Source organism: Cyanistes caeruleus, chromosome 14 (assembly GCF_971803275.1).
Source record: "Cyanistes caeruleus chromosome 14, bCyaCae1.hap1.1, whole genome shotgun sequence".
Classification (NCBI taxonomy): Eukaryota; Metazoa; Chordata; class Aves; order Passeriformes; family Paridae; genus Cyanistes; species Cyanistes caeruleus.
In genome coordinates, this window is record NC_141714.1 from 12,548,238 (window position 1) to 12,573,982 (window position 25,745).

Sequence of the window (25,745 nt, forward strand, 5' to 3'; positions counted from 1 at the left end):
AAATGTAGAGAAATTGTGCAGATTGAGCCCTATTCATAATGATATTGTGTATATTCATTTGAAAAGTTTGTGGTGGTGTTAATTTGTAGAGCTGATCTTGAAATGACAAGTTAAGCTTTGAGGCTGGCAGGCTTTCTATATAGTGTATATGTGAACATTTCCTCCTCCCGACTATTTCATTTGGAAATTGAGCTTGAAATCACCTGCTGTATTGTACTGCACTTTTGTTTGTGTGAGTTCCTGTAGAGATGAAATCATCCTGCTTTGGTCTTGTTTTATTCTTTAAAGTCTTAGCCTTAATACAAATTGAATGTCTTCATAAAAAGTTACAGTAAAAGCTTAAAACATGAATTTGAATCATCCATATCTGAATACTTACATAGTTATACAGGTTGTCAGTGTAAAGTAGCTTCACAATATGCCTTTGTCTTGTCAAATCCTGATGGAGGTTTTTTTCACCTTTTGCTGTGAGTTTTGTGTTGGCACATACAGGTGGCTTTTTTTCCTTCTCTGAAATAAAACTACTAAGCTCAGGGTATTCAGGGTACTGAATTCCTTCTGCCTTTGTTTAAGGAAGCAGCTCTTCCAAAAGGAGGAAGAGTTGCTTTAAAATGCACAGATAGCAGTGTAGGTGACTTTTCTATCTGGAAATTGCTGTAAAGGCTACTACTTTCCAATAATATTCCAGCCTAATACCTACAGTATTAGTACTTCTAAGCTTGCATTGTCTGCTTGCAGATAGGCTTTTGCATCAGCTACAGGAGGTACATGCTGTAAGAGAGGGGTGCACGGGTCCTCTAAATGTCTTTTTTTGTTGTTGTTGCTGATCATGGCATTATTATGGTGGGGCTGAAAGAACCCAGCGCCATGTGCATGGTCACTATTGTTCTCGGGCAGAAAGGCTGAGGGAGCAAACCTGGCTGTACAAAACCTGCTCCGGGCACACTCACATTTAGGATTAATTAATCTTATGACAAGGTGTGGATGTGCTTCATTCCTTTTATGGGAAGCATCAAATATACTTCAGGCTACCAAAATAAAAGCTATTTCCAGTAAACTGCTACCTATTCTGAGTTGTTAAAAAAAATATGACTTAAATATAAGGAAAGTATCATGATGATAGGAGTTGTGAGACTTTTGAACCTATTTCAGGGAAACAGTATCATTAATACTTTATCTTACATTGTTGTTTTTAAACTGTAGTTGTCTTAAATGCAAGAAAAATCAGAACTAGCCCAGTCTGATCTCTCTGCTGCTGAAACAGAGCATTTCTTTTGTGCGTCACCTTTAAAGTGCTAATCTTAGCCCTGAGAATGCTCCAGCCTTTGTGATGGGGATTGTGTGGCTGATTATCTCAGAGTGTTGAAAGTATGAACAGGTTTAGTGATCATGTTTAAACTATATGATGCTGAGCTTATCTGGAGCATGAGAAATATGTGATCAGCAGCCTTAATCATCTCTTGATAATGAGTCAATGTATCTCAGTGTTTATGAAGACATTTCTTTGGCACACAGACCTGACATTGGGAGGACTCATATATCTGACACTAAAATTATTAATATATTTTATTATAAAGAATGAGAAACATTACAGAATGGCACCTATTTGATTAAGGAATATAAATCAACTAATTAAAAAATCCCCTGTACTTTTGGTTGACCACTGAAGTAGGTGATGGGAATAATTACCTTTGTTGTAGAGATAAAAGTAAATTTGATACTGTTTTATGTAATCTGATGGTTTTCATATTCATAAGTTTTCTGTAAGTAGTACTCTGCACACTGGCAAAGGGCTTATGGTTTGAGTAAAGGGTTGAGGAATAGGAGGTGTGTGAAATGGAACATGTGTTGGTGTAAAATAGATGGCCATAAAACTCTAGAATTCACAGATGAACAATTTGTTACTAAATATTTTGGATCTAGGGTATACAAAGGTATGATTGAGCTTTTAATCCCTTTAATACTTGACATCTCAATCTTACAAAATAGAGAGCTTAGTGTACTTTGGAATGTAAAGTAGGAAGGTCTTAAAAGTGGGGTTTTTTTCTTGTGTTTAAAGTGAAATTCCAGTTTTTCAGGTTCCTCTAGTAAAGTTGACCTTAGCTTTAAAAGCTTCACCCTGCTTATGATTTACAAGCAATTTATCTAGAGATTAAACTGATGATCAGGACACATAGGTTTTATTAGAATTTTTTTGGTCTGTGTACCCAATAGCTGAACTCTGCCTTAGTTTCCCTGTCTCAGAATGCTGAGACTGGTGGTTGTGAGTAGGTTTGGCTTGGGTGAAGCACCTATGTACAAAGTGCCACGGCAAAATGTTGGCTGTCCTGCAGCTCTGCAGGCTTAGCTCAGTCTCTGCTTGGGAAGTTTGTGGTAGTTGCTGACGAGGGAAAATGAGTGTGAGGAGCTCATCTCGGGGAGTTCTGTGTCGTGGGGAACTCGTGGCTGGGCAGTACCTGACATGAAGGACCTGCAGAGGTTGAGGTGTGATGTGTTTGTAGGTGAGGATGTGGTTCTGTCACCGGGAAGTCTGCTGGGTTTGCAGGATCTGATACCCCTTTCCTGGCAATGGGAAGGAGCAGCAGGTGGATTTGTATACCATCAGTTATTTATTAAGAATATTTTCAGGACATTCTGACTGCAAAAGATAATTCTTCACATTATACAGAAGGCAAAGGGTCCTGTTGACAGGGAAGGCACACATTCCCTGACTTCTGGTGAAACTCATCCAGAGTAGCTGGAACTCTCCCCCAAGCTGGAGACATCCAGTGGCACTGCTGAGGGAAAACGAGGCACAATTAGAATTGGAACACTGGCATGTGCCAATATCTGTAGGTGTAGTGCAGCTGGCTTAGTGCACGAGTCAGGAATGCACGGCTGTGGGTACATGCACACGCCTTTGTCAGCCTGCATTTTCTTTCATGGCACTTATTTTGCTGGGATTTAGAATATAGATGCTGTTTTTCAAACATTGTGAAAGCTGTTACAGTGAGTTTATGCACCACTAGTCAAATCATGTTCATATTTGTGGTTGTGTTGACTATGTGGAGAGAGACCTACGTGACTTCATGTATTATGTGGACAGTTTCAGCGAGCGAATAAGAGGAAAGGAGAGTAACACAGACAGTGAATAACACTTGAAAAAGTGGTGTCATAATATAAATAAATAATCATAGCTGTTATTTAACATGACTGCCAAATGTTTAAAAACAAAAAAGCAACAGTGACTGACATAAGCAGAGGCTAAGAATTAAAGCAGTACTACAGTGGGGGTGAGGAACAGTTCTCAATGGTATTTAACATCTTTGAGGCATAAAGGAACATGAGTCCCAATTATTGTTCATGGGGCGTGGTATCTCATACATTAAGAACTAAGAGAATTCTTTCTTATTCACACCAGTCATGTCACATTTTTTTTTAACAAAAAGTGCACATTTTCCATTAATACAAATGGAAGAGATGTTTGTTTGTGGAAACTCAGGAGATTAAAGTGCTATGATGAACATCTACAAAGGATTCAATAATGCAAAAATACTATTTGCAAAAACTCTTTACAGAGGATTGTTCTGTTAAGGTTGTGTCATGCAGGAGTGTTCTTAGCTGCTTTTTAGAAAGTTAAATGTTCAGTTAAGTGGTTTTAGTCACCTGCATGCCAATTTTAAAGATAAGTAAAATAAAAGAATTCTTAATTCAGAATAATCCATTTGTAATCTTAGTGCCTTCTAGCCTTTCACATGGAATAATATGTTAATATTAAATGGAAACCATCCTTTGTATGTGTTTTCATAAATATCTGACTGATGTTAGAAGAAATAAACAAATGCAGTATTCCAAATATATTGCTATCAAAGGGTTTGCAGCACAGTCTGTCCTGAGTCACGTGGTTATGAAATTTGTCTGATAGGAAATGCTTTTCTCTAATGGAAATCAGTTACTGTGCAGAAAAGTAGAATAAATTCTTAATACTCTGGAGTAAGCAGCATTAGTTTTAGCTGCTTATATTGGTTATATAGGTTAATGCTTTTGTGTCTTCTTCCAACTATCTGTTTTGCTCTACAATGAGGTCTTTGAAGTGTGCTGTTAAATTTATACTTAAATGGGAAAGGTGTGTGTAATTCATCAGAACACCTGTATTAGTTCTCTTTGATGAGGACACCCAATGTGTGTCTGCTGCTTTCAATTGTCATTTTTAGTAAATGAACCCTTTTGTTGGGCTCCTGAGCATTTGACAGAGTACATGATATTCACACTCACCTGTCTTTGGCAACATTTCCATTTTATGACATTTCTTCCTAGATATTTCAAATTGCAACATGTTGAAAGTCAATATGCAGCTCACCTCAGATATTTTTTAAACTGATCTGACAGTACATGCAAACAGATGAATTGGATGAGTGGGGAGTAGAAGGGTCTTGTATCATACTAGTAGGAGACTGCTTTTAATCCCAGAAATTTTGTGTATAGAGTTCTCCTTTGTGCCGGTTGATCTGTCTTCTGCTCTTGATGTAAGAGGTATTACAATAGATTATTCTAAGTTTGAAATGTAAAATTTCATTGCTGTAATAAACTGATAAAAATGAGAAAAAACCTCCAACTTGTTTGTCATGAAGTCTCCCAGGGCTACTGTTTTTTCTGGGGAAACCTTATAGGGGATGATGTTACCTACAGGTCTCCAAAATTACACACTTCTCCTTATACAGCAGGATGTTGCAATATTGACATTATGTTGTGACATGGTAAAGCATCTTTACTGAATTATCTAGAATATGTTACTCAGCCTGTTCTCCCAGCATGTCAGTTCTGCCAGATTGTTATTTTTGCCATTATTTTTTTGTTACTCTGAAAAATCTTGTTCTCCAGTTACATTCTACTCATTGAGTTTTTTAGGTTTAAGTGGTATTTTCTGTTGACATGTCAATGGGGATAGCTATGGATTTTCAAAAAGTGCTTGGTAAATATTTGGGTTTTAAAATAGTAGTTGCTTGTTCCAAATGGTAATAATGGGAATTGTAGTGTAATAATGTGTAGCTATCACACTGAAGAGGAAGTGCACATCTGTATTATTGCTGGAATATTTCGTCCAGCGATGAGTAAGATTGTACCAATGTCTAAATTGCAAAAAATGTGTTTTTTCATGGGATGAACAAGCCACATGCCCCTCTTATCTGGCATGCATGGATCTAAATATTTTATCACATAAGGGAAAAATATTTTAAAATTGAAAGTAATTAATGCCCCTCTACATCCTGTCTGGCAGTCTGCAATAAAGGAATGCTAAAATATCTGTGGGATGTGACGGAGCAAGAGGAATGATAGATAAGAACCCAAACCCTAATGTCAGAATCTTACTGACTTCTAAGATACCAGAATTATTCTATTCTATAGAGAAAAACCCTCTAACACTCTTGAAAGGCTTAGTTTGTAATTTGGTTACAGGAATACAGTGGGATGTATGTTCCATGACCAAATATTGAATGTGCAGGTGCCTCCTTAGACTTAGTTTTGTCTCTAAGGAGCAATTCTGTTAACTAATTTCTGTGTGTGAAAACTAAGGACACATGTGGTACAACTGTAATCTGCTGGTGCGTGCAGAATGGGTTCTGTGAGTGTTTTGTAATACACAGGAAGTATTAAGCTGCCTAGCCAAATTTCTTATTTAACTCTTGAGTACTTAAGACCAAATATAAAGAGCAGAAAATAGGTGCAGTGTTAGTCCAGCCTAAACTGTGAAACCTCTGACTGTTCTATTTTAGCTTTTTCAACATTAAGGGAATAAAGTAGTTCTCCTTATGTAGAAAAGCTAAAAAAAATGTGTATTTCCTTTGCTTTTTCTGTTTCTAATAGTAGAAATCAATAGACAAACACCAACTTTGGCAAAAAGTCATTAGCGAACTGTCTCTAAATTAGCGTCATTAAACAATGCGAGTCCGCAAATTTAAGCTACGAATGACTCAATGAATGCAAAACCTTTGTCAAGCAGATAAATGTGGATGTGATACTAAGGCTCCCAGAGAGATTAAATGCTGTTAGGAACAAAAGCTTTATTGCACTGACTGAGCCAAATATTGCTTTGTTTCTGTGGAAAACAAATTTGAATTAACCAGCGGGCTGTAATTATGCTGCAAACAGCTTGAGACCCGTGATCGTTTAGTTGTTTAAGGGATTTTGAAGAGAATGTTTTCTGTGTGAATATTCTTGGGAAATCATACCAAAACAGTTGATGTTGCTCAGTCCTCTTCTGATGGCTTTGGTCACAGTGTGGTTTTACCAGAAAGTGATACAAAGAGGTTTAAGTGATGTGGGGAGTATCTTTGTTTCTGTGTTCTCCTAATTTCCATTGAGATCCACTGGAGCTGGGAACAGCGACAATGTCTTTGATCACCCGAGTATTTGTAGTAGCTCTTATCATTTCTGTTGATGTGGGCTTGTGTGCTTGGACACAATATAGTGATTGTATGTTGAAGTCTAAAGAGACTTGACTGTACCAAAAAAAAACAAAAGGGAAAAAAAGAATGGAAAGGTTAAGGCTTGACATTTAAATACCAGTCTCCAAAACTTTGCTTCTAGAAATAGCTTCAGTTGGTTACCTGGAGCCTGACTGTGGTGAAGCACGTGTCATTGTCCATGTCCTTCAAGGGAGGTTGTGGTTGTTGTTCCCCTTGTAGCCTTGCTGCCTTTGGGGATGGTGCTGGCAGAGCTGCTCAGGCTACGTTGCTTCTGTACTGACTTTGCCTTCACCTTCCTCAGCTGGTCACTGCAATGAGCATCTTGTGCTGTAAGTGTGTCAGAACAGCAGGTAAAGCTGCTGCACTGCCTGTCTCTGCCCATCAGCGTGTGCTCACAAACAACCTTCGTCCTTCTCTGCTGTTTTTGGGGGACTTGCAAGTCCTGTATCCTCATCTCCTGCTTGCCTTGGCCAGAGCCTTGTGAAAATAAAAACCCATTTCTCACTGCTTTGGTCTATTATATAGAGCCTGTTTTTATGTTCCCCTTTTACAGAACATGTAAAAGTTTCCCCTTTCCTTTACAGAGGAAAGGTGGAAAATGGGACATCTATTTGCTTTTTAATTTAAGAAACGTAAATTTTACTTTGTACCTTCCTCCTGGAGTGGAGGTTTAGAAGAGCTCAGTATGAAGTTACTAAGCAAATATTTTTAAATGTTCTGCTGTTACTGCTGCCTTTCTAATGTATGAAAAAGATCAGGTGTAAAAAGTGAAATAATAAAATACAAACATCAGAGCATTATCCAAAGTGAGCAGAATTCAGCTCTAGCTGCAGAGGCTGTTTTAGGAGATATACAATTGTTAGAGTGCTATGATAATTCCCTTGAGGCAGAAGGTTTGTAAACTTCTGGTTGTGGTGGCCCCTTTCAAGTGAATTTAAACAGCATTTTAAAGAAATTGAGTGGCCTGACAAATAACAGGTGATTTTAGTTTCAGTGGCAGCCTCAAGTTCATCTAATAAAAACATGGGGTTTAAGCTGTTCAGTAGAAACAGTGATATCTGAAGCCGATAGTGTAGGACAACTGGTCATAGTTATAAAGGAAAAAAAGGCACAATTCCCACTCCTAGTGCACTGTGTGTCACAGAGGTGATCCATGCAAAGCAGTTTAGGTCCTACCTTCCAGTGTTGCTCTTGTGTTCGTGCTGCATTTGGCTCTTGAGCAGTGTCAGTTCCTGTGTGCCCCAAAGCAAGAACTGAAGTTTGAGCCTGCTCATTGCTCTGTAGAGAGGAGTTAACTTGCTATGTCAACCTGTTGGAACAAAAATGACCTTTTCTCTTTCTTTTCTCTGCTAGCTGGAATCATGTATCTGTTTTAAAATAGGAACTTGCATTTCCTGTAGGTTTTTTTTGTAATAAGAAATCATTAGCAGTTGATAAAACTGATTAGTTTTACTGGGTTGCTGATACCATAAAAGAATTTAATTAGAAATTCTTGATAAAAAGTAGTAATAAAAGGAAGAGATGTTATTTTAGGGGAGGACAAGTATAAAAGTAACTTCTTTGCCTGAATAAATGATTTCCTGAAATTGTATGAGTAGAAGATATAGAATGAAAATGTGAAACACCATGATTGCATAATTTTTTCATCTACATGATGTTGATATTTGAATTTCTTAAAGAAAATCTCATAATATTTTTAATACAATGCTGCCATATCAGTTCTGCTTACTGAGCTCCAACGTGGCCAGGTGCTTTGTTGGGAAATTCCTAAATTCATTACTCATGTAGTTAGAGCATCTGTTCCTAATGAGAAGATAGCAATATAGTCAATAATTTTTTTTTTTGGGGGGGGAGACTAAAATTACTAAAATACTCTTGGGCAGATTATGCAAACAAAGTAAAAAATTATTGTATTTTTAATAAGAAATGAAAATTTCTTTGTATTTAACTGACCTTTTAATTAATAGGTTTGTTAGCAAATTACATGTGTAGGTGCATGCATAGGATAGTCCTGGAATGTACTGGGGTTTTTTTTGATAGGTCATAAAATCATAAAGATTTGGCCATAATAAATATATAAATATATTTATAAAAAATAAGAATAACCTACTATGAAACTGAAACCTCTGTCCTTGTTACCTGATAAAAACCAGAGTCCTGGCACATGCCAGGGGTGATTGCATCAGAAGCCATTTTACCAGTGACCAGAACACTTGTGGTCATGGGTCACTGAACAGTAATTTGACAGAGAAAATACGGTTATAGTCCTTTCAAAAATGAGTTATTGAGCTTTGCCAAATTAAGAACTCACTCTCCGGCCAATCTGGCTTTGGCAAAGCTTTTACTGAGTTATGTAAAGACTGGGTTTTAAATAAATTGGAGAACATGCACTCTAAAATATCTGTAACTGTAGGCTGATCTCCTTACTTTGTCTTCAAAGAGTCTCTACAATAGTCTGAGAGACAGATGAATAGATTACTGATGGAAATGAACAAATCCTTAATATTCTTGGTTGCCTTGTTTCTGTTGCATCAGAATAAACTTGCCTATTTCTGAAGAAAACATCATAACAGAATATTGGTTTATTTCATTTGTGCCATTAAGCTTTACAAAATGGCAACTCCATGATTTGGGTACTCTAGTTGAGAATAAAATCTGTCACAGTTTTCACAGATCTTTGCTTACCATGGGTCACCTGGATGCCACTGAACTGTTTTAACAGCTTAATATTTGTTAAGTGTTTTAGGAAGCAATTTGCCTCTGTGAATCATGTTGTAACTCCAGCCAGTGAAATCTGTCAGTATTTGCTGGAAAGTTAAAGCACATTAATATCCGTATAATGAACACTCCATATTTCATCACTACAAAAATAACAGTTGGAAGTACTTGGAGTCGTGAGAAAAGCACATTTGGTTACAGGCTGTAGGAAAAAACTGTGCTGTACTTGAAAGAATCAACATGCAGTTAGAAAGAAAATTCTGATTCAACCTACTTTGTGATAGCAGCTAATTAACCTCTGGCACCTTTCTCTGAACTGCAAGCCACTGCTTCCCAGAGGTCACAGAAAGTCAGGCAGCTCCTCTGCCTTCCTCTTGTAGTGTTAATATTCATTTCACGTTCAACTCCAACATTCCCTTCTTCTTACCGCTGTGATGTTCAACCCTCTCCGGACCAAGTGTGTGGTGAAGGTGGTTTTAACATCCACGTTTGGAGCAGCTTGTTGTGAATTCTCACTACATGTTACTGTAGTTTGAACTTCTTTTAACTTTTGTTTCCTAACTTCTTTAAACTCTGGTTAAAAATGGTACTGCTGCACTTCTTGTTTAATGATTTCTATTGATCAGAACAATAGAATTAATTAGAAAGTGAATTAACTTTCTCCTTTGGTAGTATGCTTAATTGTGATATACTGTACTTAAAAAAAAAAGAAAATCAATATGTTTACATTCATTACTATTGAGTTAATGATAGTGCTTAGTAGACCTATGTTAATAAATGTAAATAATGCCTTTGGTAAGTGTCCAAACAAGACAGATGTACTTACTGTGGTTTTGTTGGGAAGTCAGTTGGACATTCAGCACATTTCCCATCTGTTCTGGGTGTGAATGGCAGAGTTATTTCTGAATCTTAATGTTACAGCCCCTGCAACAGAAGCTACATTTTGAATGCTTTAAGATTTTGTTGCAGGGTATGTGATGTAATGCTTGGGTTCTGCTCTTTGTGTATTGCTCTTAACACAGAGCTTAAGCGCTGTTGCAGTTTCAGTTTGTCTCAAAGACAGGTTCTTTGTGCTGTGTGGAGATGAATGCTGAGCTGCTACAAAGCCAGTGACAAAGGCATAACTTGTGGTGGCTCTGGGAGTGCTCTTTCCCTCTTGGTGAATGTCACAGGGCTGGAATTCAGGGGATCAGGGCCTTATTGTCAGGTGTTATTGCTGACTTGCTTTGGAACTTCTGCCAAACCCAGCTCCTGAATGTCACTTTCTGCAGAAGGGAGAGGGTGCTCAACCCTCCAGAACTGCTAAGCTATAGGTTAGAAAGGTGGTGTATTTAACAACAACAAATAAAACAAAAATACCCAAGTTCCCACAAACAAAAAAACCCACATCACTATTTTTTTGGTCATAGTTGTTTAGATATAAGCTAAAACCTATATAAGATTAATATCATCTGCTTGTCTTTATTCACATGGAATCATATGCAGCCAAGTTAATGTTTAGGACTAGAATTGTAACAGTTATACTTTGGTAAATTTTTATAGTGTGGAATTTGCAGTTTTTAATGCCTCTTTCACACGTGCAAGTTTCTGTCCATACATAACAGCAAATGTGGAAGAGAAATAGTGAAAATCTTGTCTGCAGAGGAGCTTCAGGTGGTGAACTGCTGAGCTTATGTGTGTGTGATGTAGAGAACTGATCATTATATATTGAAAGTCAGGTAGAGAAAATAACTGCTTATAGCCATACCAGGCATGTTGAATGTCTACTTTTAGGTATTGCAAGTATTTTAAAATGTATTATATCCTTTCTGTTGACTGTGCAGTGTTAACAAGGCGTTGTGCTCTATAGAGGATGCCCTGTAGAGAACAGAGCTATGGGAAGTTGTGTGTCATGTTCTGAAAAAATGCTTCCATTATCCCAGCCGTTCTTGGAATAAATGAATCATGCTCAAGGTCTTTGCCTTCATTTGTAAAACTTATGAATTATACTGTCTGTCAGGAAGTCAAGTAGTGATGTGGCAAACATGGTAAAAAGCCCACTCCAAACAGCCAAGAAGGTTGGTTTACTTGTCTGTTTCTTTTTGTACTGATTTTAAATTATGGGTTCACTTTCTATTTTCTTCCGAGTTCAGAGAAACTATTTTAAATACTCCTTCATGTAACATCTATCTGATCTGACATTTTGGGAAGATGCTTCAAGAGCAAAGAGTCATATTCATGTTTGTTGAATCCGTTGTTCTTCACACCCACGCTTGCAAGTCTCCTCACATTATTTTGTATTTCTTCTTAGAAAGACATGCACAGACTTAGAGACTGGATGTCCTTTGAAATTATATAAGACTCTTGCCTCCATGCAATTCTATGAAAACTAAAATAAACAAAACCTACCAAACCCAAAACACCCTAGAACTGAGTGAACAAAAATATTTTAGGTCGTGAGCCAGCAACTGCTTGCAGCTCTGTTGCATAGTTGTATTTGTTGGGTGTAGATATAGTCTGGAGAGCCCTTTTCTAAGGTATACCCTGTAAACTTTGTTCAAATGACTCTGGATTTGTTTTCTAAAATAGAGATAATTGTGTTTCAAAAATAGCACAAATCTTGCATGCTGCAGTTCATCCACATTAGTTTATTCAGCTGAATGCATTAGAAGTCACAGCTGTTTGGATGTACCCTTGTTCCTGCAATGTTGTGTCTGTGTGCCTAAAATCTCACTGTTTCAAACCCATGTACACTGTTGAATGGTGAATTTGTTTTGAATACGTTTTCCTAGCTGACCTCTTGTACTCATGGCTTTGAAGGAGGCACATTTGATGCTATGAGGGTAATATGTGAGTTTCAGAAAGTGCTCTACATGGTCTTTGTACCCAAAGAAGGTGGGGAAAATATCTTTTAAAAAAAGGAAATTGTGGAAATTATTTTTTCCCACAAAATCCAAATTTGTCTTTACATATCAATATATGTAAATATATATATCATAATCAAATCTGGGGAAAAGGAGGACTATTTAAGCACATTCTTGTTACTTAAAAGTAATTTCTGAAACTAGCTTGGAGGCCAATGTTTTAACTTGCATGTGTAAAATTTTGAAAACTTTTTGTAGCTGAAATTTGCAGCAGTTATGTAGAACAGCTATAAACCTTTTTTGAAATAGGGAGTCTTGATTAACAATGGAGATGCCCTCTTCCGTGGATTAACAGCTTATGTTTGCAAATTAAAATTGTGTACACATTCATCATTCCTCTATACAGGCTCATAGGTAGCACATTAGATCACAGAAGTCACAGAAACTAGTTGTTTTTAATATTTCTGTAGGAGAATTTTATTTACATTGCATAATAATTACAGGTCAGCATAGTTAGGCTCTCAGATGTAATCTAATTTACATCTCAAGATTAAAATATTAAGCTAATAATACTGCAGTAATTCTTTAACAATTCTACCTAAAATTAGCTTGTCCTGTCTAGATCTGGACAGTAATTGTTGGAATCTAATCTTAAATTAAAATAATGAAGTGTTTGCCTGCACAGTAGCAGAATCCTGGATATCATAACCAAAGGAGTTCTAATTGTGTATTTCTAAAAGCAGTTTAAAGCTGCAGCTTGAAACTCCATGGTGTATATTTTCTGTTAGGAATAGTCGTGCCTGAATGAGGTAATGCAAGCTGTAAGAATGAAAATACTTTCTTTAATACTACACTTAGGGTTCCAGTGTTTCACCAGTTTGCCAAGGAAAAGCTAAGATGCTTGGTTTTGGAAACCAGATGAAACCTCTACAAGCATCCTAAAATACTGGTGAATAGAAATAACACAGTATGCAAGTGTCTGAATCTGGGAGCTGGGGATAGAAGGGAAAGGAAAAACTTACTAGCCAAAAAGTAGTTATGCCTTTTTGGAGACCGTAAACACTTCACTTTCTTGAATTAGCTGAAGGGAACCACTAAGGACTGATTCTGTTGCCTGCTGATTTTTTTTCCCTGTAGCCTCTGTGCTGTTACATTTCATCCCAGGAGACTGTGGGTTTAGAACAAAAGATCACTGAATGAAAAGGAGTTTGGTCTTAAGGTTTCTCTGTTCCAATTTCCTTAGATCACTGGTGGAAGAGGAGGATCCTCATATGAAAGTATCTCTTGGTAGCAGCGATATGGGCGTCTCTGCCCATCTGCAGTCTTCGAAGACAGGAACCACAAGATTTTTCACCAGCAATACTCACAGTTCTGTGGTATTACAGGTAATTAAATATCCTCATGCCTGTATTGACCTGTACTGAGAATTTTGGCTGCTCTAAACAATGTGTCCACTCAATAGATTTTATTAGTCTGGTAATTCCTATAAAGCCTCAAAAACTCTCATGTTCTTGTGCTGCCAATGTCCACAAGCAAGCACTTGCTTGGGACTTATTTTCTTGTGAGACAGAGGTTCAACTTTTAGCAGCAGCTTGGAAAAAAAAAATAAACATGGCCTTTTCCTGGGGTCATATCCCAGTCCACTCTCAGGGTCTAAGAGGTAATAATATTTAAACTCTGACATTACAACTGTATGAAAGCAGCACACTTAAATATCATTATTTAATTAAGGCATGTCCCTAAGGTGGCAGAGCCATACCAGGTTTGGTGTAATGCCCTGTGCTGGGTCTGATTGTGGCACTATTGTATGGTAGAGCATCTAGAGAGACAATATTTACATTCTTGCTAGTATTAGAAAAATACCAGTTTGAAGGAAAATGTTTAATGTTTGAACTTCTGTTCCACAACCTTCAGAATGAAGGAGGAGAGTATTTCATTCATCCTGAAGTATCCACACCTGGGTACATCTTTGGAGGAATTCTTGCTCTAGGATGCTGCTGTAGATGACTTTATTATACAGTTACAGGTTATAAGTAATTCAGAGGAGATCAGATGTATAATGGGAGCTTCTTTTGGAAGTTTTAGCATGTCAGCTTTGGTAACAATTTTTATAATCATAGAACCAGGTAACAGCTTTCAGGCCACAGACTTTTACAGCCTGTTAGGTTGCAAGCCCCTTAAATTGCTGTGGAACAGAATTATATATAGGAAGCATATGTGATCAAAAGGGGTAGGTCCAAAAAAGATAGCAGTCACTTCCTGAAGCAACTGCTAGTGTGAAAGCTTACAGAAGAAACTTCTTCCAGAAAATAACTTAACTATTTAAATAAAAATACTTTCTAGGTGTACTTTGCATTCATCAGCTGTATCTGGAAAATAAGGATTATTCTGCTTGTTTTCAATGAATAATAATCATTGAATATATTACAGATAATGGTTTTCAGATGACAAATTATTTCTTCGTCACTTTTTTGGACCTACAGTACACATGTACATAAGAATAAATGAATACTTACATAAGGGAAATGAAAGAGATTCCTGCTCTCCTCCCAAATCAAAGGGATGCTCTGCATTGTGCTTTTCCTGCAGGGTTTTGACCAGCTGCGAGTGGAAGGTTTGCTCTGTGATGTGACGCTCGTTCCTGGAGATGGTGATGAGGTGTTTCCCGTCCACAGAGCAATGATGGCTTCTGCAAGTGATTACTTCAAGGCCATGTTCACAGGTGGTGTTTTTATTAAAGCCGTGTACTGCTGTCTGCAAATTGCCCTCATTCAGACACTCAGACACAAGTTCAGTGCTGTGTATGAGTCAGTCCAGGATTGCAAACAACAATGTAGACTAAACATCTCTCTTTACTTTTGCATGTGGGGTTTTAAAATTACATTTTAAAATTGTATTTGAATTATCTCTAAATTTATGAAATAATTTCAACCCCATCAAAATGATCATATACATTTGCCTGCATGTCTGTTTCAGGAGGAATGAAGGAACAAGATTTAATGTGCATTAAGCTTCATGGTGTGAACAAAATAGGCCTAAAGAAGATCATTGATTTCATCTACACTGCAAAACTTTCCCTTAACATGGACAACCTTCAGGACACTCTGGAAGCTGCCAGTTTTTTGCAGATTTTACCCGTTTTGGACTTCTGTAAAGTATTTCTTATCTCTGGGGTAAGATTATTTGTTTCCCATTTACAATGTTTAAGGCCTTGGTATGTAGTTTTGTTTTTTCTTCTGTAATAACACTGTCTTACATAATAGTCCAGGTTATGTCTAAAACTTGCTATTATTCATATTTAGATTCACAGAGGCCAAATTTGTTTTATGGTTTCCTTGAAAAACTTTGTTTTCTTCCGACTATTATGTGCAGTATGTGTTTGACAGAAGAGTTTTACCACATTAAAATTCTTCCCTTACATGGAAGTGAAGAATTGTTGATGTTTCAGGGTCTCCCTGCATGACTGCACTCAGTTTGGCATTATTCTGCTTGCTGCATTCACTGGGTGTGCTTCAGTTGCATTCACTCTGTTCCTGTAGTTACAGCCCTTCCATCTCAAAGGGGGTGCACTCACCTGTTTTCTGACTCAAACACAGTATAAAAGCATCACTCAGGATCCCTCAGCACCTTTCCTTGCCCTTTCCTTGTCCTGCCAGCAGTGAGGAGCACCTGCCCTGTGGGGCTGTAGAACAGCAGTGGTGCAAGAGCTGAGCTGTCACAGCAATTCTGCCTGGACAGACACTCTGCAGTTATTTTTAATGTTTCCTGGAGGTTTTCTAATGTTGATGTTAAATGGTTATAAACCTCACTAGAACTCTGACTTTAACAGGGAGACTGGTGTGTTCCACGTGAGTTACAAAATTATTTAGAATTATTCAGCTTTTCAGTTCTGTAATGAGAAATAAAGAAGCAAGTATTCCTATTGCTCTGCAGAGTACAGGCCTAGAAATGTGACCTCCCTAACTGAAAATTTATGCAAACCAGAGAACTCCAAGCTGGTAATAACAGCAATCTGTTTCATACCATGTGTTAAGAGATATTTAGGCTTAATAATGCCATTTAGCTTTTAATTTGGAAATATTTTCTAACTGACCAGTCATCTGATCATATTGTGATAATGTTTCATTCAACTTAATAGTCTGCAGCCCTACCCCATCTATTTTATGTTGCTCAGTGTTTTTTTACCTTCCAAAATGATGCCTCTCCAGGTTTGACATTACTGTAAATACCGACTTGGAGAAAGGTCTTGGTGCTGTTTTGAATCAGATACTTGAAAAGGGCTCTGAGGGGAGCTGAGCCCTGGGGACACCGTGTTGCCCTTTCCCCTTTATGGGTAGGGCAGCTGCTTGTTTATTTTGCTTTGTTAGGAAAAGAATTTTTTTCATATTAAATCATGTTATTGTTTAAAATGCTCATTATCTGAAATTGTGCTCACTTGTGATGTTGACTCAGTCACTGGTTTTGTTCAAATAACAAATACCTTGTTTGATACTGCATTTTCAAAGAATAAGGAAGATTTTATTAATTCTTTTAATTTTATTGGTTTTTTTTCAGGAAGACTTTCATTTAGAGTGATATCAAAGGGGACAATCTCATTCATGGTATAGCTGTAGAGGAAGTACAAAATTGAGGTTTTTCTGTTAGCCTAGTTATGTTCTTAGCATTCTTACATAAAGAATTTTTGAGTGAATTCTAAATTTGTTGAACCAGGAGTTGGTGAGCAAATGAGCTTCTTTTTGAAGGAGCATTTCTGTAATTTAGATGAATATTCTGAGCAAGTATTGAGCTTATTTCTACTGAAGTTAACTGGCTTGAGAGCTGAGGTAACCATTCCCAGACAAATGCTTAATTGTCTTTGAATTATCTGGGGATTCCATTATTAAAGAGATTATAGAAGCCAGTTTATGTAAGGCACAATGTAATTGTGTACTTTATAAGAGGGTATTTGAAATATTTACAAAGAAAACCCGAAGCTCAAGGTAACAGCTTAATTTGTGTAACAAAAATGAGACCTTCAAAGAATACTATCTTTTGTAGCTGCCCTGAAAGTGTTTTTGTATTTGCTCTACATTTACACCCCTCCTGTCAAGTAGCCCATTGCTCTGATTATCTTTGCTCTGCAACCAAACAGACTCTGAGAAACAATGGAATGCTTCCTGAGATGTTTTCAGTCTTACTATTGGTTTTAAATAATTATAGCTGTACAATGGACTGGGACCACTCTCATATTCACATCTAACTGAACTGTAATGTAATTAAAATTCATAAAAATGCTATGGAAATGTTTTCAGAGTAGTGAGTTCTAGACACAACACAGATTTTGCAAAAGTAGCATTATTGTACAAAATGGAGAAAGATGAGAAACTCACCCAAGTGAATTACAGCACTTAGGAAAATCACAGGGTAATGGGAGAAAGGGTTCTTACACTGTAAATAAAGAAACATTCCCAAACATTGAAAATTAATGTCTTGGATGTACCTGCAAAAAAAATTTATTCCTTCTATAATTTGGTGCTTTGTTTTTGTAACTACTAGGAAATAGTCAAATATTGAGGGCTTAATACTTGGAATTGTGTCTTGTCAAAAGAACTCGGTTATCTGAGGATGCAGCAAGTTAATCTGTTCTGTGGGAGTGTGGGATTTAACCCTGGGACCAGCTCTGACAGCCATCAGAAATTTGAATTTGCACTGTAGGAGTACAATGGATTCTGTTTTCTGAGCTGGTCATATTTCTGCTTTTTTCTGGGTTTCTGTCAATGGGAAGCCACATGAAAATTGAGGGTTTCAGGGGTGTGTTTGCTCTTTCACACTTGGACCCTGTGATGCGCTGCATTGGGTGCTTCAGTGTCTCTGAAACAAAACCAAGTGAGGTACCCGATGTTTTTGTGCTCCTGGGTTTGAGGGCTTGATTTTTTTGTGTGTTCATTTTCCTGAGCTATTCTCCGAGGCTCTCATACTCACAATCATTTTGCTGTGTCCAGTTTTGTAGTATTTTATAGTCAGTTAAGTTTCTATGAGAGCTTGGGAAGTGATTGCTTCAAAAATTCAAAGAATTAAGTGAACTGCTTTCTCAAGAAAGTACTTTGGCTTTTGCTTTGGGTTTTTCAGGCTGTCATAACACGGTGCTGTGCTTGACCTTCCTTTTTTCAAAAGCTTTTTAGTATTTTCTGCAACTTGTGCTTTGTAATGAGCAATTACAATGAGTAATGTGAGTGAGCAGCTCTGCTCAGTAGTCAAAGTCCATGTAAAATAGGATTTATTTAAATGAAATTCTCAGCTCCTTGTGGAGCTGCTTAGCTGTTTGAATGTTTATGGTTTTAGCTCTTTCCTTGTGAGTATTTTTAGCAGTTATGGGATACACTGTACAGTTGGTCTTATATTTTCACCTGATATTTCCATTCCTCCTGTTCACTACAGTGGGATTTCCACAGTACCAGTTCAAGAGCTCCTGCTTGACTGACTTCCAGACAGAAACATAGCATAAGTCAAACTTGTAAAAAACCTAAAAATCCCCAGTGTTTGGGTAACTCAAGTATTTATTTAAATAACACATTATTGTTCTGAACTCTGTCCAGTTTTGAATATTCAAGTAGAAGTAGCTATAGCACTTCTTTCCGGGAAGGATATTTTTTGGCTCAGGATTTAAGAATTTCTAGAATATATATTTTTATGACTTTTAAGTCTTTGTAATATAATTTAGCCTCATACATTATCTTTAGCCCACAGTAAAGAGGATAATAGTAATTTTGTAAGAAAAGTAATCTTTAAGACAATATTTAATATGGTGCCCTGATTTGAGGTGAGTGGTGGAATTTGTTAGTGAGTCAAACCTAGTGCACGATTTCATAAGCATAATGGGAAATACTTGCAATCATATGTGAGAAAAACAACCCTGAGTGCAATACAGTCCCAGAGGATTAATAAAGGCAGTATAAAGTAAATTTTCCGAGAATCAGGGGTTGACTGGAAACTGCTGATGTCATGTTTATCAGTCATTAGCGGTGTGTAATGCGTCAATAAATTTCTCAAATGTAAGAAGTCCAGGAATATGCTCAGTTGCATAGATTTACAGGGTAGCATAATTATGGTAATACATAACTTGATGCACTCTGGGCACTTGATAAGTGGCATCCAGTCAGCAATAGCTCCAAATAATTCATTGCATCCTAAACATATGCCAGTGGTACAGAACCTGTACAGAAACTGCAAGTTTTGCTTTGATCTTTTAAGTTCAAGCGTGCCTTTCCTGTATGCATTAATACCTGCCTGCCTACTTTGATGTGGAGGAAGTGCTCCATCTCTCTAGTTTGGTGCCAGTCCATGTATTCCAAAGTGATTTTTAAGTATAATAACTACATAGCAAGAGTTAAGATTTGTGGTACACTGCAAGTCAGCTATTTCGTACGGGGTGATTTTTCCATTGCTTTATTTTCTAATACAACTTTAAATAAATTTTAGAAGTAAGACTATTTTTTTAAAATTTAATTAATTTATGCTATGCTGTTATTTCCATTATGCAATTAATTTCTGTAAATGAAAATACCTAAAAGGAAATGTACAGAAATTAGAATCATAGAATGGCCTGGGTCAGAAGGGACCTTAAACATCATCCAAAGTTCCAAACCCCCTGCTGTGGACAGGAAGCTTCCACTAGACCAGGCTGCTCAGAACCCCATCCAGCCTGGCCTTGAACATTTGATGGAGCAGCCACAGCTTCTCTGAGCAACCTATTTGATACCTCAAAACCAGTCAGGGAATATTTTATAGGCTGTTGCTAGTTGGTGTGATTATATTTTGATATAAACAATGTGGTCTGCCTTGAAATATAAAGATTATTTCTATGTATATAAAGCACAAATTCAGTTCATAATAGAACTCCTGACAGTCTGCTGCACATTCATTTTATAGATAGGACCTGATTACAGGATTAGTAGGTATTTCAGGATGTGTGAATGAAGACTTTGGATGGCTGTAGATCTTAACTCTAGGGCAAGTTAGATCAGTTTCTAGTGAAATAAGAAAATCTCCTATTCCTGTATTCATTAGACATTTGAATTGTCTGGTATTAAAGGACAATGATCAGATTGAGTTATACAGCATTAAAATCTTCTAATCTCTGTCATGAACAGAAGGTCATTTGAAGGTTTTTGAATTCTTAGGCTCCAGTTGGGTCATAGTCCTCGATCTTTATAATCTTTTTTTAAAATAACTGTGAGATTTATAAGCTTAAATTCATCTGACATTACAAATATAATGAGAATCGCCAAGTTGTGGAAATGCTTGACACTGAGTAGGACTGACATGCAGAGAGACAAGAACAAGTGTAAACAAAGCTTGGATCGGAGTAAGGTTTGAATGCAAAAAAGTTGCAATTCTCAACAAGAAGCATTTGAGTCACTTGCCGGGCAGGTGTACCAGTTTCTGAAATGAGCTGACTGGCTTCACTGAAAACCCACTAGAAGTTGTTCCCCATGCCTGGCATGTTTCTTTCACCCTGTGCCTTGGATCCCAAGTGACCTTAGAAATTCAGGACCCAAAGGTATAAAAAGGGAGATGCAGTTACAGGGTAAAACAGATGATTACCAAGATACGGTCACTTGAGTACTGAGTTAAATTAGGGTGTGATCCATACTGCTAAAGCATTTAATGAGCTGGGTATTTTTACAGGAAATCATCCTAGGTTCATTCTTTTAAAAAAATTATGTATAAGCTGAAATCACTACCTTTGTCTTATTTTTGGCATGTATTTAATTTTGAACAGAGTCAGTGAGAACACTGCTTTGATTTATTGCAGATCCATTTTTGTTTGTTTTGAAGGAATGTATTCATGAGATTGAACACTGTAAATATAAGTTGTCTGAAATATGTGGCATACAGGGGTTAGCTGTGCCATTCTCTTTGGTTTTGTTATGCTGATGCAATTTTAATAATGTCAGAAAACGTCTAATGGTGAGACTTTTGTTTTGCTCTCTGTGACCTTGGGGTGATCACCTCTCCCTTAACTTTATTTTCCACATGTCTTTTTTACAAAGATGTTTTCAGAGCTTTTCAAAGATGAAGTGCTATATAACTGCTATGCCTCATTGTTGTATAAGGTATTTGACATAATATATGCCATCTGCTTGTTACTTGTCTGTTTTCCTTCTTCAGAATAGGGAATAAATTTGGTATCCCCTTGCAGTCATGAATATATATATATAAATAGTGCATTGAATATTTGCTCATGTGTAAATCACCTTGAGCACTGCAGAATCCTGAAATATTGCTGATTCTACAGTATTCATTAAATTTGACATTATCATTTAGACACCAAATTAAGAAAGTGTTTTGATTCCTTTCTCTGTTTACTTAATAGGTTTCTTTGGAAAACTGTGTTGAGGTTGGGCGAATTGCCAACACGTACAATCTCACAGAAGTGGATAAATATGTTAATAATTTCATCCTGAAGAACTTCCCTGCATTATTAAGTACTGGTGAATTTGTGAAACTCCCTTTTGAACGTCTTGCCTTCGTGCTTTCAAGTAATAGCCTTAAGCACTGCACTGAACTGGAGCTCTTCAAGGCGGCATGTCGCTGGCTGCGCTACGAGGAACCCCGCATGGAGTACGCTGCAAAGCTCATGAAGAACATCAGGTTTCCCCTGATGACACCCCAGGATCTTATTAACTACGTTCAGACAGTGGACTTCATGAGAACTGACAACACCTGTGTCAACTTGCTCCTGGAAGCCAGCAATTACCAAATGATGCCGTACATGCAGCCGGTGATGCAGTCGGAGCGGACGGCGATCCGCTCGGACAGCACGCACCTGGTGACCCTGGGGGGAGTGCTGAGGCAGCAGCTGGTGGTCAGCAAGGAGTTACGGATGTACGACGAGAAGGCCCACGAGTGGAAATCCTTGGCCCCCATGGACGCGCCCAGGTACCAGCACGGCATCGCCGTCATCGGGAACTTCCTCTACGTGGTGGGGGGCCAGAGCAATTACGACACCAAGGGAAAGACGGCGGTCGACACGGTCTTCAGGTTTGATCCTCGCTACAACAAGTGGATGCAAGTGGCATCTTTAAATGAGAAAAGGACCTTCTTCCACCTAAGTGCCCTCAAAGGACATTTGTATGCAGTTGGAGGTCGGAATGCAGCGGGTGAGCTAGGTGAGTCCTGGAGCCTGCCCCCTGCCTTTTGCTGGGCCTGGAAATCCCCTGCTGCCCAGGGAATGGGTGGAGAGAAACAAGTTGAAGTGATTGGGGTGCTGCTGCTTTCTGGAAATACTGCAAATGCAGAGAGAAATTTGTCTGGATACTATTAGAAGTTAATTTTAGAAGGCATCCCACAAAAAAAAATAATTCCAAATACATAAGTCTTGTATATTGATGCATAATATTCAATGTCTTGGCCTTTACCACAAAACATGAAGTGAGCATGTATGTCTGCCTGTGTAAGTGTGGGGGAATATAAATGCAGTTTTAAAAAGAAAAAAATTAATCATTGCTTCAGCTGAGAAACAAAATTCATTCCTAAGGGACAAATGGCTTTGGCTGAAACTCACTGTTGAATGAGCATTACATTTTAAAAGACACAAATTTTCTGGACTAGTACTTGAAATGTCAAGGATTTGTTGTTGGGTTTTTTTGGGTTTATTTTGTTGGTTTTTGTTTTGTTTTGTCTTGTTTGTTTTTTTAGTGAGATTTAAGTATTCTGATATTTGGGACTTTTTCGTTATTAAAATGTTATATTTCACCTGTGATCTTGTGATTACACAGGTGCTTGTATGAGTGACTAAATGACTTGGTCCTGGTGCCTCTTCTTTTCCCCCTTGAAAATTATATTGAATTTAGCTTGACCAAAAAAAAACCTTCAACCCAAAAGAAAAAAACCAAAAAACCCCAAACAGACAAAAACCCCCACTACAACAACAACAACAACAAAAAAAACCTTAAAACCAAACCAAACCAAAAAAAAGCCAGAAGAACAAACCCCCTTATCAGTTTCCAGGAAATGATAGAAACAAAGAGTAAATACATGGTAAATTTTAATTTGAAAAAATCTGCAGAGGATGACCCCTTTAATCCAGTGCATGGTGCAAAGCCATAGTGGCTAGCATTTAGTCAAGTTTGGGATAGGAGACTCAGCTGTAAATTTGTCTGTGCCTTAAAATTAAAATGTCACAGAGATTATGCTTGGAAGTTCAGGATAGTATTCTATTTAAACCAGATGAAACATCTCATTATTTAGTTTGCTGCTTTCAGCCCAGTACTCAACTGTCCCTTATCCCTTTGTGATCTTGAGACTAAAATTTGCTTTTCAGAAATGCAGATACCTGTAAGTGCAGGTAGAAACTTTTTTAATTGAAACAATGCAAAACTTGATTTCTACTGCAGGATCTGCAGCTTCTTAAAATTCCTGCACCTCTGTTATTCACATACACAGGTTTCATTCATTGTCATGTTGCAGATTTTCATAGGAAACATACAGTACACTGCTTCCACCATACAAAAGTGGTCTGGCTTTCCTAGAAATTTAAAATCCATTCCAATGTTTGATGAAATGGGATGTTTAAAAATGCCTCTTGTTCTAAAAAGATGGAAAACTGCTTAGCAATAACTTGTTTTCCCTAGACAGCCATTTTCTGATGCAGATCCTGAGGTTTTCAGAATTTTTTACTACGTATCACTTCCCTGAAAATGCATCCTAAACAATCTCAAGATCCTCCAAAGGACTAAATGTACAAACTAACATGTATTGATCTTTGGGCATCAGAAAACCTGATGTATAGCTTCAGTGAGCTATTTTCTAACAGTATGAATTAATAGCAGATAATCAGATTGCTGACCTTGTGCACTGTACAATCTGAGCAGAGTAGAGTTATAAAAATGTCAGTGAAAAAGTTGCACGTCTGACAAAATCAATATGAAGTAATATTGTCACCAAGCCAGTGCAACCTGTGTGTGAAGGAGGCTTTGAGTGCAGCATTACCTTAAATTAGATCAAGCAGTATCATTCTGCTGACCTCAACTCTTTTACTTTCTTTAATTAAAGTACAAAATTTATCACCTATCCAAAATTCTTTTGTAAAGATATCATTAAAATGCTGTAGCAATTTCCACCCAGGCCTGAAAAATGCCACTGGATCAGTCTGTGGGAAGAGCACTCTAAATGCTAAATACTGTAGCTATCTGATGCTTTGATTTGGGGCTTCAGGTTCTTTCCTTGTTAATTGTGAGGTGAGTCACTTTTCATTTTCATATTTCTTTCATAAACCTTGACAACTGGAAGATGCAATCCAGCTTAAACTTCCCATTCTGTTCAGAAGAGAAAAACTCTCAGGCTTTTCATAGAAGAGAAGGTCAAATGTATGTTGGACAGATATTAAAGAAGTTGCCCTTGGGTTCAAACTAATTTCAGTCTCTTGCTAAGAGAGGAAAAATTCCCAAAACCCGAATTGAGCTTTCTGGAAGATTGGCTCTTATGAAAAAGGGCCAAAGGATTAAAGTTACTAAAATGAATTTTTTTTCCCCCCTGATATTCACAGGAATAAAAATTATACTTTTTGAAGCTTTCTATAAAACATTCTGAAAAGAGTTTTCAGATACTTCATCTTCTGAGAACTTTGTAAATGCCACTTTCTACATCTGTAATACTTGCTTTAGTGTAATAATGAGCTGCAGTTTTACCAGTTCATTCCACTGAGAAAAGTTTGGTTCACTGGACAGGATGAGTGAATTTCCATGTATGTGGTACATGTGTTGGAATGTGGTAAATGTACCCATTTGATACTCTGAATTAAGATATTATAATTCAGATTTTTCAACCCTGTGGCAGCTTAGGGCTGTGCAGAATTAAGCAGCACTCCTGGAAGGATTGTAGATAATTCTGGTTAATTCCCTTTAAATGTCAAGGCAGGCACCTGCTGGAGGTATTCCCTGAAGGCAGGAGAACAGCGCTTGGGCTGGGGAGGAGCCCAGCCTGGAGAAGGCAGGTGTGCAGAAAAAACAAGACTTTTGGAAAAACAGACAAAGAGAAAAGCAGGTGTGGCTCACAAAGATACCTGTGAAACACAGCACATCAGTGGATTCCACTGAACACTGGAGACTCTCTGCTCTTCTGACAAGGAGATTATTGCAGCTCATTGTAAGAGTTCAGTTGTGGTGCTTGATGATGGCAGAAGCTATGTGTGTGTAACTACTAGAAAACTTGTGCATTTAGGTATTTTCCAGATACTCCAGGCTCTGCTGTTGATAAGCTTGAGTAGAGTTTGGGGTTTTTATATATGGCTTTTTCCTAACATCCTAGGGGATGTTGGGTTGTGACTAAATTACAGATTCATTCATCACTCTGCAATAAAGATAGAAAGAGAAAACCAGCAGGCCAGTTAGCTGTTCTTTTGACCCTCTGCCCATCAAGTTGGAAGGTATTTATTTTCTAGATGCCATATATGATGTTGAACACTCCTTGTTTAAAAACATCCCCTGTGTGTGTGTGTACATATATATATGTATGTATGTATATGAAGATATAGTTAATATATTTTAAATGTTGTTGATTGATATGCACCATTATCCAGTTGAGCTGTTTACTGTCAGAATTGTATCATGAATATCAGACCAGAGTGTCAACTCGAGGACCTCTTGTGCAGAGGCTTATTTTGGAGTGGCTCCTTGCTATGCTAGGACAAAATTAGTCAGAACTATTTAACCAAGTGAGCTTAGAGTTTTACAGGAACAAGCTGTATTATAGAAAT

At 37.5% G+C, this 25,745-nt stretch overlaps 1 protein-coding gene across 10 annotated transcripts in view; it reads left to right on the forward strand.

Annotated features, from left to right (window-relative positions):
* The window catches only part of KLHL13 (kelch like family member 13), a 78,556-nt gene that overhangs the window by 43,910 nt on the left and 8,901 nt on the right, over positions 1–25,745 (forward strand). For all 10 annotated transcript variants that reach the window (XM_086850210.1, XM_086850203.1, XM_086850208.1 and 7 more), the window contains 4 exons: positions 13,251–13,392; positions 14,597–14,729; positions 14,984–15,180; positions 21,363–22,158. In XM_086850210.1, the coding sequence (XP_086706336.1) occupies positions 13,279–13,392; positions 14,597–14,729; positions 14,984–15,180; positions 21,363–22,158 (1,240 nt within the window). In that variant the 5' untranslated portion in view covers positions 13,251–13,278. The remainder of the gene's footprint in view (positions 1–13,250; positions 13,393–14,596; positions 14,730–14,983; positions 15,181–21,362; positions 22,159–25,745) is intronic.